The 17,348-nt window shown below is 37.3% G+C and overlaps 1 protein-coding gene across 4 annotated transcripts; it reads left to right on the top strand.

The window, feature by feature from the left end:
- Nucleotides 1-368: 368 nt before the first annotated feature.
- impdh1b (IMP (inosine 5'-monophosphate) dehydrogenase 1b) lies at nt 369-17,292 on the top strand. 4 transcript variants are annotated; one of them, XM_058772636.1, is made up of 16 exons: nt 369-959; nt 5,112-5,210; nt 5,284-5,358; nt 9,595-9,643; nt 11,560-11,661; nt 11,744-11,818; nt 11,937-12,143; nt 12,908-12,995; nt 13,188-13,387; nt 13,627-13,717; nt 13,809-13,904; nt 14,727-14,870; nt 14,969-15,113; nt 15,332-15,475; nt 15,562-15,645; nt 15,743-17,292. In XM_058772636.1, the coding sequence occupies exons 1-16, from the start codon at nt 754-756 to the stop codon at nt 15,762-15,764; spliced, it is 1,827 nt and encodes a 608-aa protein (XP_058628619.1). In that variant the 5' UTR covers nt 369-753; the 3' UTR covers nt 15,765-17,292. The 4 variants fall into 4 exon arrangements, with proteins under 4 accessions (XP_058628619.1, XP_058628620.1, XP_058628621.1 ...); XM_058772638.1 differs by lacking the exon at nt 369-959 and adding an exon at nt 2,885-3,148; XM_058772637.1 differs by lacking the exon at nt 5,284-5,358 and having other exon boundaries at nt 370-959.
- The last annotated feature ends 56 nt before the right edge of the window (nt 17,293-17,348 follow it).

The raw sequence follows: 17,348 nt of genomic DNA, 5'->3' as shown, positions 1-17,348 counted from the left end.
ATTTGTTTTAGCCAATTTGTTTGGTTTACTTGCTTGCTTTATCTTGTTTGTCTGTTTGTTTTATGCCTTCTATGCTAGCAGCTGTTGGACCCATGCACACATTTATACACAATGTCTGAGTCAGTGAAGTGCCTTTTTTCATCTTAATGGTCCCCAGGTCTAATTCTCCAATCCTCTTTGTGTGAGTGACATGCGCTCTTGACAGAACCACAGCTAAAGCCACAAAGAGAGAGAGCGCGAGCGCAAAACACTCCTTTCTATCGCCTCAATGTCCCAGTATGCAACTCCCTCAGGCTTGAACATTCTCTTACTATCTCTAGTTTGTCAATCCCTCGTTCTCGGTCCTCCTATTATACCAGCGCTTTCGTACGCAGGGGGCCAGTGGGATTCAGAGGTGGGAATATCTCCACGGCGACACCTTGGTCTCCATGTGAGCAGGTGCGTATGGATCCACAGTTCCTGGGAACTCACTCACCCTGGCTATATGAGCTCAGTCAAAGCAAAACTCTTCGCTCACCTCGTCAAACACAAACAACCACGGGATCCTGGAGAAATGAAACCTCTTAACTCTGGATTTACAGCTAGATAGATCACTTTACCCTTCGTAGTCACATACTCATTTTCATTCCATTCTAGAATCTGAATCTTGGATCCATAATTGTGCTGTTTTGAACAGGATTCAGAGACCATCATTTGAATTTGCACAAGACTCAGCCACAAGACTGGCTTGGACTGGTTGAATTTGTTTTGGAAATGAACAGTGCACAGACTATATCCCTAAACAGGACGGAGATGGAGGAGATTCCAGAAAACTTCCAAGAACAGGAGATGAACCCCGAGATGGTGAACAACACTGAATGTTCTCCCAACGGCTTCCCAGGGGTTCCTCATGTGTGCGGACACGAGTCTGCAGCCCAGCGCTACACAGCAACACGCTTACAAGCAGGTTTTCCAGACAGGTGAGTCGAAGGTCACTAAGTCACAGAAATGTTATTGGTTCTTGATAGTCGAGATTTGAGCATCACATATTCTTCTGAACCTGTTTCTTTTCTTAAACGCATTCAACTTGGAATATAAATCCCCTCTTGTCATGCTATAATTAAATGTAAGACTTGTTCTAATCTCTAATCTTCAAGACCATCAAGATTAGGGGTTAAAATAGGCTTGTATAATTGAAGGGCTTAAAATCTGATTCAGGGTCAACAAAAGTTGACATTTAAAAGGGCTATTCTGGGCATAGCAGATCAGGTCTTCTCCAGCTATTCAGTGGAGTGTGAAGTCTTGGCAAAGTCCAAATGGGTCAGAATTACTGAAATAGCTGACCCACGTGTCCACTGACCCACATATGGTGAGGTACATATAACTGCGTCACCTCCCTGTTGTGATGGGAGGAGACAAGGGTCAGGGCTTTTAACGGCTGTTGCCTCTGACACACACACACACACACACACACACACACACACACACACACACACACACATGCTACTATTCTTAGCAAATAGAGCCATGCTTATTGTCTGTACTTCTTTTATACAAACTCACTTGTCTAAATAAATGCTACAAACCCACATTTACTTCCGATCTCACCCCACTAGTCCAAAAGCTCCCTGGGCAATCATGGTATAGGTGCTCACATTACCATTGACTGACAATTTTGCCTGGGGGTGTCAGACTTAAAGTAAAATATTAATAGCCTTTGGTTGCTTTAATGAAAAAGATCATAATTTGAGCTGTTGAATGGCATGCCAACAAATTTGGAGTACAAATTGCTGTTTTATGGTTGGCTACACATGTAAATCAATGGAATGCAAAGCAAAGCACTCCAGACTTGATCACGAGTTGCATTATAGTGCTATAATTGTTCTGTTTTTACAAGGTACTACACTGCAATGTCTAAACAAATGGAAGAGATATGGATAGAGGAAATTATTAACATGATGGTAGACATTACAAAAAAAATAAATAAATAATAATAATTCCATTCAATGGATGGCTGAAGATGCTACTAATTCTATAACATATTGCAGCTGTATTTTCTTTTTTCTTTTTTTGTGCACATTAAAAGAATTCTTTAATCAAAATTTGTTTGGGCTTTCATGTGGGCAAAGTGCCAGTCAATGGAGAAGATTTGTAATTTGCTTAAGTACTGTCATCCTTCAGCAATTGGCATCAGGTAATTGGTTATGGCTGACTTTTAAATCTAGCAGTGGTGCTAGACAATTACCAGAGCCACCATGTGTCCTGTCTCTGGTTATAACATTATGGAATTGGGTCATTGGCTTATTTTGCATTTATTACAGACTTCATGAGAAAGGACTTTAGAGAAAAAATTGATGACTTCCTTCAATATGCTTAAAATAAAATACATAAAAAATGTAATTCATTTGGACAAGGGCTTGAATACAAATTTATGATAAAGAGGTTTTAAGGCAGAAATGATGTGTAACTCATTTGTGTAATAATGTGTAATGTGATTACAAGAAAAGTCTAATTAAAATTCTGATATTCTTACAAAATTAATGTAGTTAAAAAGTAATTTGTTGTCAGTGTGGCCTAACCAACATCTACATGGGATACCCCCCGCCAGACCCTCACTTTTGTACCTTCCAGTGAAAATACAAAACACATACATTTACTTGTACTCAAGAAAAGCGTTTTACAGTTTATTATATCGAATGTATCTAAAAAAAATAGTGTAAATTAAGCCTATATGAATACAAATATTTCATTTCAATAACTTGGCACATACATTTTAAACCATATCGAAGGATTTCACCTTTTTAATGTCTCGGGCACCCTTATTTGACTCTGACCTATACACACAATGTATAAATATCGAACATAAATATACACACTAAAGTGGCGGTGATGAAAGAGTTAACCATGCCGTCACCACGTGGATGTGGAGCTGTTGAGGATATGACGCGCGCTCTCTGTGTCTGCCTCGCTTTCTACATAAAGCCAGACTCATCACAAAACCCGAATTCAAACGAGACCCTCTGAAGGCTCCGAAAACCCAGGCAATAGTGTGTGTATAGATGAACTAACCGGTTTCAGAGAACACATTCTCCTATAGAGAGCGGTAAACTGGGTTTTCCCATCTGACGCGCATCAGCTCCAGAGACCCGCGTGCTCATCTACAGAAAAGGTTTGAGTTTATTTTTACTCGGTTATCATCTTAAACATGGTTATTTTAGTAATGTGTTGCAGGAGGAGCACTAACAAAGGAAATGTTCACCAGGTTTGCTTTTGATTTCGATAGAGACCCCGGGTTTCCCTGACTTACATTTTTTTTAATGTACATAATATAGGTCACCGGGCCAGTAGTGCGACTCTGTAGATTAACTCACTGTATGCAAAGAGTAATGCACGAATTCACAAATACAATATTTCTGTCAGTTTCCGCCTGTCTGTGTGCGTGTCAACATCTGTTCGTTTATTTTTTATATCGTGCTTGCAAATGGAATAATGTTAGTAGGTCACGGTGCTGAGAGTTACATTATTGCAGCACCAGGACGCGTGTAACGTGCGTTTTGGTTATCAATTGACTGCGTTTACGTCCTTGTTCCCAATATTCCACGCGTCGCGACATGTGGTTTAACACGGACAGAATCTACGTGGCTTCCTGTTAACGCCATACTTCTGCATGTGCCTTTTACTCAAATAAAACAGATGAGAAATGCATTTCCTGAAATAAATACTATTTCCTCCAAAGCAGAAAAAAAGAAAAGTGCTAAGATTTCAAATTAACTTAGAAAAGTTTAGATTGACATTAATGTGTAGAGACCGACAAATCGAGCGATATTTGGCCATAATAAGACCGTGGCTGATTTCCATCCGCATTGAGTAGATTTAAAAACAACTGCATATCAGCTGAAACTCGGTCACTTAGATTATTGACCTCAGCCAAAGTCTATAAAACAGTGGCACTGCCACTGGAACAGGGTCAATAAAAACAGCCACATTAAAATGAAATATCAGCAATTTTAACATTTTTGGCATCAGCCAGACTTCAATGACAACCTCATTGACACAAAGTCCATAAAAACCGATGCATCATAATCAAACAGAATGGCCAAATACAAGCAGACATCTATTAAAATCTAATTAACATTCTATTAAAAAGAGTTCCAAAAATCTACCAGTAACATAGTCCAGGATTTCCAGACGTGCTTCCTGAAGAGTTCATCTCCAACACATTTCTCTGGAGGTTTGTAGTCATTTCAAACATCTTGATTAGTGAGTTCAGGTGTGTTTGTTTAGGTTTGGAGCTGAACTCTGCAGGAAGGTGGCCCTCCTGTGACATGAATGGACTCCATTGGCCGAGTAGTCAATGGATAATTTTGAGTAAATATTGTGTAAAAGACGCTTAATTTGCTGTTGCCGTCCCTGCTCTCGGGTTATAATTTTTTTTTATATTGACTGACAACTACTAATATTGTTTGTTTTGATTAAATGATTGGTGGAGCTTTCTTTGCAGAATCATGGGTAATTTAGTTTTCACCCAGGAAAACTACAACTACATAGCTCTGTTAAATCATCACTGTTAAACATGATGATGATAATAATAATAAAAAAAGAATAATAATAATAAGGGTTACACTTTATTTTAAGGTGTCCTTGTTATAGTGTAATTATACATTTAAGTACTGAGTAATGTTAATTAACTACATGTACTTACTATATGGTTAGGTTTAGAAGAATTAGGGTTTGGTTTAGGGTTACTTGCATGCAATTATGCATAATTAATTGTTATTGTATTAGTAAGTATATGTAACGTGTAACAAGGACACCTTGAAATAAAGTGTTAACAAAATAAGTTGAAATAATGCAAACTGGTGGCTTCAACAAATGCATATCGATTAATAACTTTGCAGCTCATAGTAGGTATACCTTAAAGTGATTGTTAAAAATAAATTCCCCAATGGAAAAAATGAATGGGATTTTTACATATAGTGGACGTTCAGAAAAGATGAGAAATTTAAATGGAAATTCTATTTAGACTATAAACAGAATTCCAATATAAACACAGAGATAGTTGGACTTTGCTCGAAAGCAAAGTTGCAGATTAGCTCTTTTTACAGGTTGTGTTTGTGTATTTCTCTTTCCAGTATGGCAGACTATCTGATTAGTGGAGGAACGGGCTATATCCCTGATGACGGACTGTCTGCCCAGCAGCTCTTTTCAGTAGGAGATGGTCTCACCTACAAGTAAGTGTTTTTTATTGGGTTCCTCTCCCTGCAGTGATACTCTGTGTGTATGTAATGGGCATCCACATTACAGATCAGAACAGCAGTCTGTCCGAGACGGACTCACCGCGGAAGAGCTTTGCTCTATGGGGGACGGTATGACTTACAAGTGAGTAATATGGCCCTTTATTTAAGACATCGTCTTCTAGTGAGCTCAATAAGAGAAACAAACGTTCCAGCTGTATACAGTCTGGATGGTCCATTTAGGGTCCTTGCTGTTGGGAGACAATCAAAAGATTCTGCTTTCAATCGCTGGCAGGGGGGGGGATTTCAGTCGTAACCTATGCCACATGTTATATTAGCTTGGTTGAGCCAGGATATATAATTGTGACCCTGGATGACAAAAACAGTCTTAAATGTCAGTTTTTCGAAATTGAGATTTATACATCATCTAAAACTGAATAAATGCGCTTTCCATTGATGTATGGTTTGTTAGGATCGGACAATATATGGCTGAGATGCAACTATTTGAATATCTGGAATCTGAGGGTACAAAAAAATCTAAATATTGAGAAAATCGCCTTTAAAGTTGTCCAAATGAAGTTGTTAGCAATGCATATTACTAATCAAAAATTAAGTTTTGATACATTTACAGTGATACAAAATATCTTCATGGAACATGATCTTTACTTAATATCCTAATGATTTTTGGCATAAAAGAAAAATCGATAATTTTGACCCATACAATGTATTTTTGGCTATTGCTATGAATATACCCCGGTGACTTAAGACTGGTTTTGTGGTCCAGGGTCACAATTATGTATATGTAATAATTTGCATGACTGATTTATATAAGCTCAAATCAAAGGGGTTTCTTAAAGGGATAGTTCAGTAAAAAATGAAAATTGTCAGCATTTACTCTCCCTCTTGTTGTTCTAAATGAGTATGGCTTACTTACTATATTAAAAAATATATCTTATGTATATTACTAAACAAAGAAAGTCATACAGGTTTGGGATGACATGAGGGAGAGTAAGTGTTGACAGTTAAGTGTGTCATGTTTGAAACAATGCATATACTGTATATGTCTTCATTCTGTTTACCCACAATGCATTGTAATGGTAGTCAAACTTATGTTCTGACGGGTGAAATTAGGACATGGTGAGTTCACGAACAGTCTCTCCTTTAAGATTGAGATTACAAGGGGAAGGGTCCAGCTGTATAACTGTCTTATCTGTAATGAAAAGCGTGTAAGGATGCATTGTGGGCCGCATGACTATCCTCACGCTGGCGTCATGTGAGGTGGTGGGGTCCTTCTACACACAGACAGGGATAGAGAAAACACAGTTATGTCTGAAACCTCACATAAATCTGTCACGGGTGTGTATGTGTTGAATTGATTTGTGTAATGCACACGCATAAGTGTATCTGAACAGTTTTTCTTTGTATGGCGCATGAGGCTCAGACCTCTGTTGTACTGATGTGAGATGTCTCACCCCTGTGTTACTTTGCAGGCTTGTTGTATGTTTTTTTGAAAGATTATTTTATCAGAGAGATAAAAGAGATTTCTATGTCTCTATAAATATTCAAGCAAATTCCTCCATTTATAACATTAGCTGACTCAGAGGCCATGTCAGTGTTTTTTGCTATTTTAAAATGCGCACAATCTGGAATTGATCTGTTTATTCAAACTACATTAAAATGTTGCAACGGGCACCATTTTGAGCTGTATCACATCTGATTTAAAAATTTTGGGCTTTTGTTACATAGTTCACTCAAAAATGTCATAATTTTGTCATTTATATAGTTCCAAAGCTGTATGAGTTTCTATCTCCTGTAGAACACAAAAGAAGATATTTTGAAGACGTTAGGAACCACAGTTTGTATGGTTATTGTATGGCAAAGAAAGAACACTGAGATATTTCTTACAATATATTCCTATGTTTCAAAGAAGAAATCAGTCATACAAGTTTGGAATGATGTAAGGAAAAGTAAATGATAACAGACTTTATTTTTGGGTGATCTGACTCCTAACTAAACTATTGTTTTAAATTTGCATTTGCAAAGGAATTTCTTTTAGTTACTTTTAGTCTATTTGAAATATGAATTACATTTGTTGAATCCATCTGTTGAATTCGAATAACTGAAAAGTAATTGATCCTATTGTTGAATTTGAAGTTGACAGGAATGGAGCTAATATTTCCTATTGGTGTATTTTGATTTTAAAATATTGTTTATGAATCAACCCCTCTTACATTTCCACCCACTGGCTAACATGTCTGCCTCCTATTGTTCATTGAATTTTGCTGAAGAATCCAATCAATTGAATTTAAATTGCAGAACTTAAATTCTTGTAGGCCTTTTTAGTCTGTGAAAGAAAATGTTTTTTTCCAAACAGTGAATGAATCTAAGTCTAATGAATCTTCACTTAAACCGAAACCGTAACTGGATTACGGAACCGCTTCAGTCAGAGAAACCGCTCATTGAAACCATATAGCTAAACAATTAGGATGTAGTTTAAAATTCAGTTTTGTAAATGTAGGTTTTAGTGGCTCACCATGTTACCTGGATATGTTCAGAGCTGGTTGGAAAAAAGCTGTAGTCAGCTAGTCTGTGGTGATATTTGGCACCGTGTTCGTCTGCATATTTGGAGGTAGTCTGGGTTTCAGTCTGTACTGTCTTTGAGTCTAGTGAAGTGTACAGTCTGAGTCGTCTAAAACTGAGACTTGGTGTTCCACCAGAGAGACTGTGGACCTGAAAGTCAGCAGCGAGTTCATTAACTGATTATTGTAGATGCTAATATGTACATTTAAGACATTTAGGTACGTAAACACAGAAAGTAACAAAGCAACACTACTTAATCACAACAATTCAGAACACATCTGATGGTTAGTATGAAGTTATGTGGAGCAGGATTCTAAACCAATCAGATTTCATTGTAGGCGGGGCCATTCATCGTGGCTTGTTAGGACAAATAATCTGATTTACATGGATAAGAGCTTTTATTGCTTGATGCCACTTCACTTTTAGGAGTATGTGGTGTAACAACAGTTGCTCCCTGCAATATTCCTCCCTGTCAAAACAATTCTTGAATTTGTACTAAAGATCTAGACTCTAGCACATTTAATCAGGAAAACTGTCTGTTTTGCTTTTTCTGATGTTCACAGCCAGTGTTGTTGATGTTTAGGGGTGTGTGGTCAGTTCATGTGGGCGCAGAGGAACCCCGCCCTGTTCCAGCCGACACAAACTCCTTATTTAGCCCACCACACGAGGAGAAAATATGTTTATGTCCTTCAAGTTGCCTCTGTCTCTCCCTTTATTTTTACGTATACATAACACTGGGGACACTTAATTTCTAGCGATTATCGCCGATTTGATTGCACAGATACTATTTAAACTAAACTGAGCTAGACAATGACATCTCTGAATTCAATAATGAAATGCCTTTAACTGAAAATTGAGTGTTTAATCTTATCATTATACATTACTGACACTCTATCCTCCAATTTGATACTGTTAAGTGCTTTGACACAATCTGTATTGTAAAAGCGCTATATAAATAAAGATGACTTGACTTGACTTGACATAACCTATTCAGAATCCATCTAATTTTCTCCCTCCCCACTGGGTTTTGGCACTCATCTGCCAAGCAGTTACCTTTCGTCTGCATGAGGAGCTTTTTTTTTTTTTTTTCTCGTTCTTGCTAGTATTTATGTCATCTGGTCAAGGAAGTCGGCAGGATTTATATAGCACGTTTCGGTGGATTTCAGTAGGCCGGTGTAGGTTTGTTTCATGTAAATGAGAACATGTCAGAATGTGCCTGGGCCTCAGACGTTCCTAAAGCTCACCTCAAAAACCACACTTATTCTAGAGCTCTTCGTGATTTAAGGTGTCATAAATCCAGCAGTCAGCATCAGGTTTTCATTATGCGTGAATGTTTATCTGAAGCATAACTACTGCCTCCTCTCCCTAAAAAATATGGAAGTTTTGCAACATTTTGCTCATGTCTTTGCATGATACAAATTGACAAAATTAACCTTAAGTACTTTTGTAATTAAAAAAGTACTTTTATGTAGTATTTAGTATTAGTGCATAGTACTTTGAACTACTTATGATATTACTGTTTATAATAAGACATCTTGAGCAGTACATCAGCATATTAGAATTATTTTCTGAAGGATCATGTGACACTGAAAACTGGTGTAATGATGCTGAAAATTCAGCTTTTCCTTCACAGGAATAAAATGCATTTTAAAATGGGAACATTTAAAAAAAAATGTTACAGACCGCAAACTTTTGAACGGTAGTGTTTGTTTCTCTTATAGGAGAATATATATATATATATATATAATATATGATTTGATTCTTGGTCAATGATTGTTTTCTCTCTGTCTCTCATTTGCAGTGACTTCCTGATCTTGCCTGGCTTCATTGACTTCACCTCAGATGAAGTGGTGAGTGGTCTGCCTTGTATCCTCCACACTTTCATTCACTCATTCGGTTTGTTTTCACAATGACGTGATGGTTTAAACAACCCGTCTATGTTTTCTCTGCACTCACTATTTTTAGCTAAATGGCTGTCTCCTTTGTTTCATTGCTCACAGGCTTTATTGCTCTTTTCTGTTTTTTTCATCATCACAAAACTTTTTTTTTTTTTTAACAGAAAAGGCATAAATCATTGATAGGTTGTAGTGTTTTATTTTCTTTAATAATGTAACTTGATCTAAAAAGTGCCTATTTTTAAATCCATCAAATATCTGTACCACCCTTACAAAAGTTACTGTATCCAACAATTAAAATAATAAAACATTGAATTATGTATTTTATCACTGTGGTAAAAATGTCTTAACTAATTTTATTACAAAAAAAAAACGTAATATTTAGCATCACATTTTGCATGCAACCAAAGGGATTTTCCTTAATTGTGAAAAGTAGCACTTCACTTTTTGTGACCTTATTTGACTTCTGTAATACTTAATTCAGCAGTTTTAAATTTGCATCAGATTACTCGTAAACCAGATGCTTTTTCTCCCCTTAATTTGAATTGTGTTCTATTTTGTGAAGAATGTTCACAATCCACTTGCACACATTACAATTTAATGAACTTTGAACATTCTGCTGTATTATCTTTTGTTTTCTTTTTTCTTTTTATTGCCTTTGGTGCACAGTAGGGCTTTAGAATCCCTGTATTGAGTATAATAATAGAGTAAATGAGGTCAAAGCTCAAAACACAAAATGACTGAGTGTGGCCAGTATTGAAACTGAAACTCCTGTTTGGGTTTGTGTAGGCTGGTTTAATAACAGCTTTAATGTCTGTGTCTGACTTTTCTTTGCGACTTCACGAGCTGGCTTTCACTGAACCATAGATTTGGGAAATTTCCCACTATGGTGTCTGTTTTCCCATGAGGCCACTCTTCCCCACCGGTGTGAATGCAAAAGCGTATTTTGGGAACTTTGGCTGTTGGTGCCGACAAGGTGAAGGTTGTGGAGGGAGTGTTTGTGAGCTTATCTGTGTTAGAGGAACACTTCTCGGTGCTGGTGTACAAATGAAGGTCACGGCCTTCACTGTCACCCTCTCCTAACCGCTTCCACCCACCCATCCACCCATTTGTTTTTTTTTGTTTTGTTTTTATAATTTTGATTTACATGCACTTTTACCCATATGTTTTATGTGGTATTCTTCTGAAGGAAGTCTCTTCTCTTATGCTTACCAAGGCAGCATATTTTTTTAATCCAAAATAAACTGTAATATTGTGAAATATTATTATAATTTAAAAGAACTGTTTTGTATTTGAATACATTTTAAATTGTAATTTATTTCTGTGATGGCAAAGCTGTACCAGTAATCCAGTTTTCAGTGTCACATGATTCTTCAGAAATGTAATGTGCTGATTTGTTGTTCAGAAAACTTTTCTTATTCCTTATGTTGAAAACCGCTGCCCTGCTTAATATTTTTGTGGAATTCGTAATACATTTTTTTTCCCATGATTCTTTAATGAATTTAAAGTGCAAAAAAAAAAATCTTTTGTAATACTATAGATGTCTTTACTGTCATTTTTGATCAATTGAATGTGTCCATGCCGATTAAATATATTCAGTCTTACCCCAAACTTTTGAACAGTAGTGGGGGTTTTTTAAAACAATTTTTGAACCAAAACAGTTCTGTTTTTGTCACACAAAAATGTTATCACTAAGCATAATTTTCCTGTTGATATGAAAGGTAGTACAGCAGCTATTAATGCCCTTCTGCCTCTAGTGGCCAGACATGGAACTACATAGTCAATATACACTCACTTTTGTCCTTAAGCTAAAGATCATAATTGTTTTATTAACAGAAATCATTTTTAATCATTTCTGATATTTTATGTAGGACCTGACCTCAGCATTGACCAAGAAAATCACACTGAAAACCCCACTCATCTCCTCTCCTATGGATACCGTTACCGAATCCTCAATGGCCATTGCCATGGCAGTGAGTACCTCTTAAATCCTTTTTCTGATTAGACTGAACATTTGTCAGTCATTAATTTGAATGTTTCTGACTTGTTGCTCAGCTGATGGGAGGGATTGGCATCATTCACCATAATTGCACTCCAGAGTTTCAGGCCAACGAGGTGCGCAAAGTAAAGGTAAGACTGCGTCACCCTTCATAAACGTTTAATGTAAGGTCTTCTGTGAGTGTGTGTGTGTGTGTTTGTTTGTACCTGTCAATATTTGATGTCAAGTTCTCTGTGTATGTGCCTGCAGAGGTTTGAACAGGGTTTCATCACTGATCCAGTGGTCCTGAGTCCTCATCACACTGTAGGTAATGTACTTGAAGCAAAAGTTCGACACGGATTCTCTGGAATCCCCATAACTGAGACGGGCAAGATGGGCAGCAAACTTGTCGGCATCGTCACGTCACGAGACATTGATTTCCTGTCTGAGAAAGATCATAACAAACCCCTAGAAGAGGTAAGACTGCCTGTGTGATCTTGAGTTTCTAAACTATTGTTCAAAAGTTTGTGGTCAGTAAGGTTTTTAAAAGAATGGTCTTATGATTAAAAAAAATATTGTTTGAATTAGTGCTGTCAAACGATTAATCGCATCCAAAATAAATGTTTTTGTTTACATAATATGTGTGTGTACTGTGTATATTTAATATGTATATACAAATACTAGTGCTGTCAAACGATTAATCGCATACAAAATAAAAGTTTTTGTTTGCATAATATATATGTGTGTTCTGTGTATATTTATGTATACATAAATACACACACATACAGTATATATTTAAGAAAAATGTTATGTTTGTATATTAAATGAATTTATAAATAATATAAATTATATAAATGTAACAAATTAGAATTTTTCAAATATATACACAAGCATGTGTGTGTATTTATATATACATAATAAATATATTATTATTCATGAGATTTTATAATACATTATAAGGCTTTTTATTATGCATTCATTGTAATGCCTTAAGAATACCCTTATAATGTATTATAAATACGGGCTTCATATAAAGTGTTAAACTGGTTTTGTGAAAACTGTGATTTGAAATAGAAATATTTGACATTATTACAGACTGTTTACATAATGTATTATTTACATGATTAAATACTGTCCCTTTTGATCAATTTAATTCATCCTTGCTGGATGAAGAAAACAAAAAAACTTAAGTGCTTCGCGTGCTGTACCCTTATGGCTGTTCATCTGTAATTGTTTTCCAGGCCATGACTAAAAGAGAGGATCTTGTAGTCGCTCCTGCTGGTGTCACACTAAAAGAAGCCAATGACATCCTGCAACGCAGCAAAAAAGGTGAGAACACCAAATCCCACACTAGAGTCATCAGGTCTAACTGGACAATCACAGCCATTTTAACTGAATATCAAATTCTTTTAGTTTGTACTTTCAACACTTCAGTCCCCTTTCACCCACAGGAAACAATATAAAATACAGTGTTTAACAATTCTAAAAGGTCTCGATGTCTTTTATTCATTTACTCGACAGGTAAACTGCCCATTGTGAATGACAAGGATGAACTGGTGGCCATAATAGCCCGCACAGACCTGAAGAAGAACAGGGACTATCCTCTGGCCTCCAAAGACTCCCGCAAACAGCTGCTGTGTGGCGCTGCCGTCGGCACCCGTGAAGACGATAAATACCGTCTGGACCTGCTCGTGCAGTCTGGGGTGGATGTAGTGGTTTTGGTAGGTCAAAGACATACCAAAGTTGTTCTAAAGGAAATGTCAGTCTTTCAGTCATTGGTTTTGAAAACTGAAATGAAAACAGATGCTGCCTGGTGCTTGAGGGAGCTTATTTCCAAGATCAATTTCATGTAGGCCTATATTCAAAACTGTCAGACACTATTTTGGTGTTTTATTAAAGGTGAAGTGTGAGGTAAGTCCCACTAGCATCACCAATATTGAGGTTTTTATTTGTTTTTCAGGATTCGTCACAAGGCAATTCCGTATACCAGATTAATATGATCCATTACATTAAGCAGAAATACCCAGATCTTCAGGTTGTGGGAGGGAATGGTAAATATGGATTGAAATACTATCATGAGCAAATACTTCACAGTTGCTCACTCTTGTTCTCTCTAACCTCAGTCTCGGTCTCTCTCTGTAGTGGTTACAGCTGCTCAGGCGAAGAACCTGATAGACGCAGGGGTGGATGCGTTGAGAGTGGGAATGGGCTGTGGTTCTATCTGCATCACACAGGAAGGTTGGGACTCAATCTCACACACATGCAATCAACAAAGTATCCATATATTACCAGGGATGCAAACTGGCAAACCCTCAGGGTGGTGTTAGAGCATAAGTTTTAAAATGTGGATTTACTGTCAATTTGAGCATAAGGATATAAAAGAAATCACCCTAGTTTTTTAAATGGTCATCATCTTTGTTATTATTCTTAATGTTATTTTTGTCTTATTTTTTTAAATAGTATTATTATTTTTTTTTATTATTAAATTACACAGATATTACATTAGTAATAATACTATTTTACTGTACAAGTAATAATGTAATGATATTTAATAATAATAATAATAGTCATTTAACTGAACAGAAATAAAATTGCAATTCTAATATTCATTTTTTGTTTTTAACTGCAGGGAGATCTTATAGCTTCTCTTTTGTTGACCACAGATTTATAAACGATTCTCATTATAAATTTGAGATGATGGTTGGGGTGTGTTGCATATTCGAATAAGCAATATGAGAGACCAAATCTCTCAGCACTTGCAGAAATGGAATTCATGTGGAGCAGCATTTACTGCGACCTGAGCCACTGAAAACAGAATTTATGAGCTGCTTGCATGTAAATGAACACATTGTCATGCTTCAAGCACCCAATGTATCTACACAAATTAATTATTTTGGATTCAAAATGGTGATTTTTGCCAAGAGGTGGCAAGTTTGCATCCCTGTATTTCACAACACAATATACAGTACAGTTAGGTACTCACTGTTATAGGTTCCACTATTCCTTTCACGCATTAACCAGTCATAAAGCCTGATGTATGTCCATTTCTGATCCCTGTAGTCATGGCATGTGGACGGCCTCAGGGCACTTCCGTGTATAAGGTGGCAGAGTACGCTCGGAGGTTTGGGGTGCCGGTCATCGCAGATGGGGGCATCCAGACGGTCGGCCATGTGGTGAAGGCACTGTCCCTGGGGGCATCGACAGGTGATTGTTGTTATAATTCACTTTTTAAGAATTGTTTAAGAAATGTTGAAAATGAAATGAATGTCTGTTTACATGAAACAAGTGCTTTCTGTCTGCAGTTATGATGGGATCTCTCCTGGCCGCCACCACAGAAGCTCCAGGCGAATATTTCTTTTCTGATGGGGTGCGACTGAAGAAATACAGAGGCATGGGCTCACTAGATGCCATGGAGAAAAACGCCAGCAGCCAGAAACGATACTTCAGGTACGCAGTAGTTTGTGTTTATGTACTACACGGATAAATTATTCAGCAGTTGGAAGCCACTTGCTATGATCGGAATTAAATTCTTACTGAATAGTGTGCCGCATACACTGTATTCTGCCTTCTGTTCTTAAAGAATAGTATACGACTCAGTATGCAGTATATAATGATATATTATCATCACCACATGACCTCGTTTTCTTTGCTGACTCTCTTGGCAGCGAGGGCGATATGGTGAAGGTGGCTCAGGGAGTGTCGGGGTCAGTGCAGGACAAAGGCTCCATCCATAAATTTGTACCATACCTCATCGCTGGAATCCAACACGGCTGCCAAGACATTGGTGCAAAAAGCCTCTCTGTGCTTCGGTAAGTATGTGTCTTGTGTTTTATTGCGCATTCGGTTTGCTTAAACGCTATGAAAATTCCTACACTGTTTTTGTGTGCGCATTCAGGTCCATGATGTATTCCGGAGAGCTGAAGTTCGAGAAGCGGACCATGTCTGCTCAGGTGGAGGGTGGCGTACATGGACTTCACTCGTGAGTCACTAGAGGGCGCCAATGCTCAACACTACCTTTAAATGTCAGAGCTAGGATGGGTTTCACCATCTCAAACCATTGTCTTTTGTCTCCACAGTTATGAGAAACGTCTTTACTAATGGAGCGGGCAGAACACGGATGGGAAACCGCGACCAAACACCTCAGACAAATCCTAGAACTTAGAACCCCCACCCTGCCAGAACCCGTTCTCCGCTCTTCACCGTTCCTCTAGCACGACCACCACAGTGAGATATGGAGAAGAGAAGTATTAAATGAGCAGGACCACAAACTAATTCAGTCCCCCAAAACATGGCAGTTGCACTCAAGGGAGCATCAGGGTTAACAAATAGCTGCTTGCTTGTGTGTTTTTGCAGCTGTGTTTATGAGCATACTGGCAGAAACAAGGCGGGATTTGCAGCGAATATTCTTGAAAGCTTTTTTTTTTTTTTTTTCTCCCAAACTGATTCTTGCAACCATGTTTTTGTCTTTAATATTTTTTTAAGGCAGCATCAGTGTCTATATCACCATATCCACCTGCAAAATGATGGCTGCCTTCAAACCAAGTTCTCCAGCTATACTTGAGGCAATCTTTTCTGTAGTAGATTTGTAACTCCTGAAGATGCTATAAGATATATTTTTATTTTAGAAGGCAGAGGTACATAGCAAATTAATGTCAATTTTGTGATGGTTAAATGTCTATTGTATTATCAGTGGGTTGGTTTTCTCTACGTCCACCATCCTGTGTCCTGCAACTGTGGGTACGATTCATACTGAAAATAATTATACCAAAACTGATATCAGTAGATGAACGTAGTTGCTCTGAGAGTGTCATGCTAAATGTGTCTGGATTGTATTTTTGACCAAAAAGCTGGAACTTATACTGAAGGGTTTGATGATTATCAAGGTCAATTATGGCTGACTTTTAATACAGTCTTTGAAGAATTTTCTAGAAGGGGATCTGGGTTAATGCAGTTGCGACTCTGAGTGCTGTACAGGTATGAAGAGTTTTCATTTGCATGCTGCAGTGTTTTTTTTTTTTTTTTTTTATATTGACACAACTGCCAAGTGCAGTTTTTGTCAACTTGACTATTTAATCTTCTATAAAAGCCAAATAAATGCTGTGAGTATCCTGGTCTTCTCTCAGGATATGTTTGTCCATCTAAATGTCCCCTACAGCTTTGCGTGTTGGGTGGACCAGTGACATGCCTTGAATTGTGTAATAAGTGAAGGACACATCTGTCTTAACCCAAAACATGCCACTCATGCTCGCCAGATCCTATGGCTTCATATATCTATCACTGCCAAATGAAGCATGTCAACATATGAATTCAAATGAGTGTTTTTGTAATACATTTGCAGTACTATTTGTTTAGCTTTTTGCAGTTTCTGCTAGAGGTTTTTTTTTATTTTTTATTATAAATGTGGACGATTACTCAAGCTGTACAAAATTCTCAGTATAACGATGTACAAAGACACACTTTGCATCCTTTACATCAACTGGATGTTGTTTGTTAGTGTGTTGCTTTTCCCACAGTCACAGTCTCTGACAACTCAAGAGCCAAGTTTGTTTACCACAGTGTACTCAACTGAGGTTGAATATCCTATTCAATATAGTTTAAAAAAGAAATAAAAGTACTTAATCTGTTACTTGGTTTTGTTTGTGAAATATTTGTGCATGAGACAAATGTCAGTTTTCAGTATAT

Source organism: Onychostoma macrolepis, chromosome 04 (assembly GCF_012432095.1).
Source record: "Onychostoma macrolepis isolate SWU-2019 chromosome 04, ASM1243209v1, whole genome shotgun sequence".
Classification (NCBI taxonomy): domain Eukaryota; kingdom Metazoa; phylum Chordata; class Actinopteri; order Cypriniformes; family Cyprinidae; genus Onychostoma; species Onychostoma macrolepis.
This window is presented reverse-complemented; position numbering and strand designations above follow the sequence as displayed.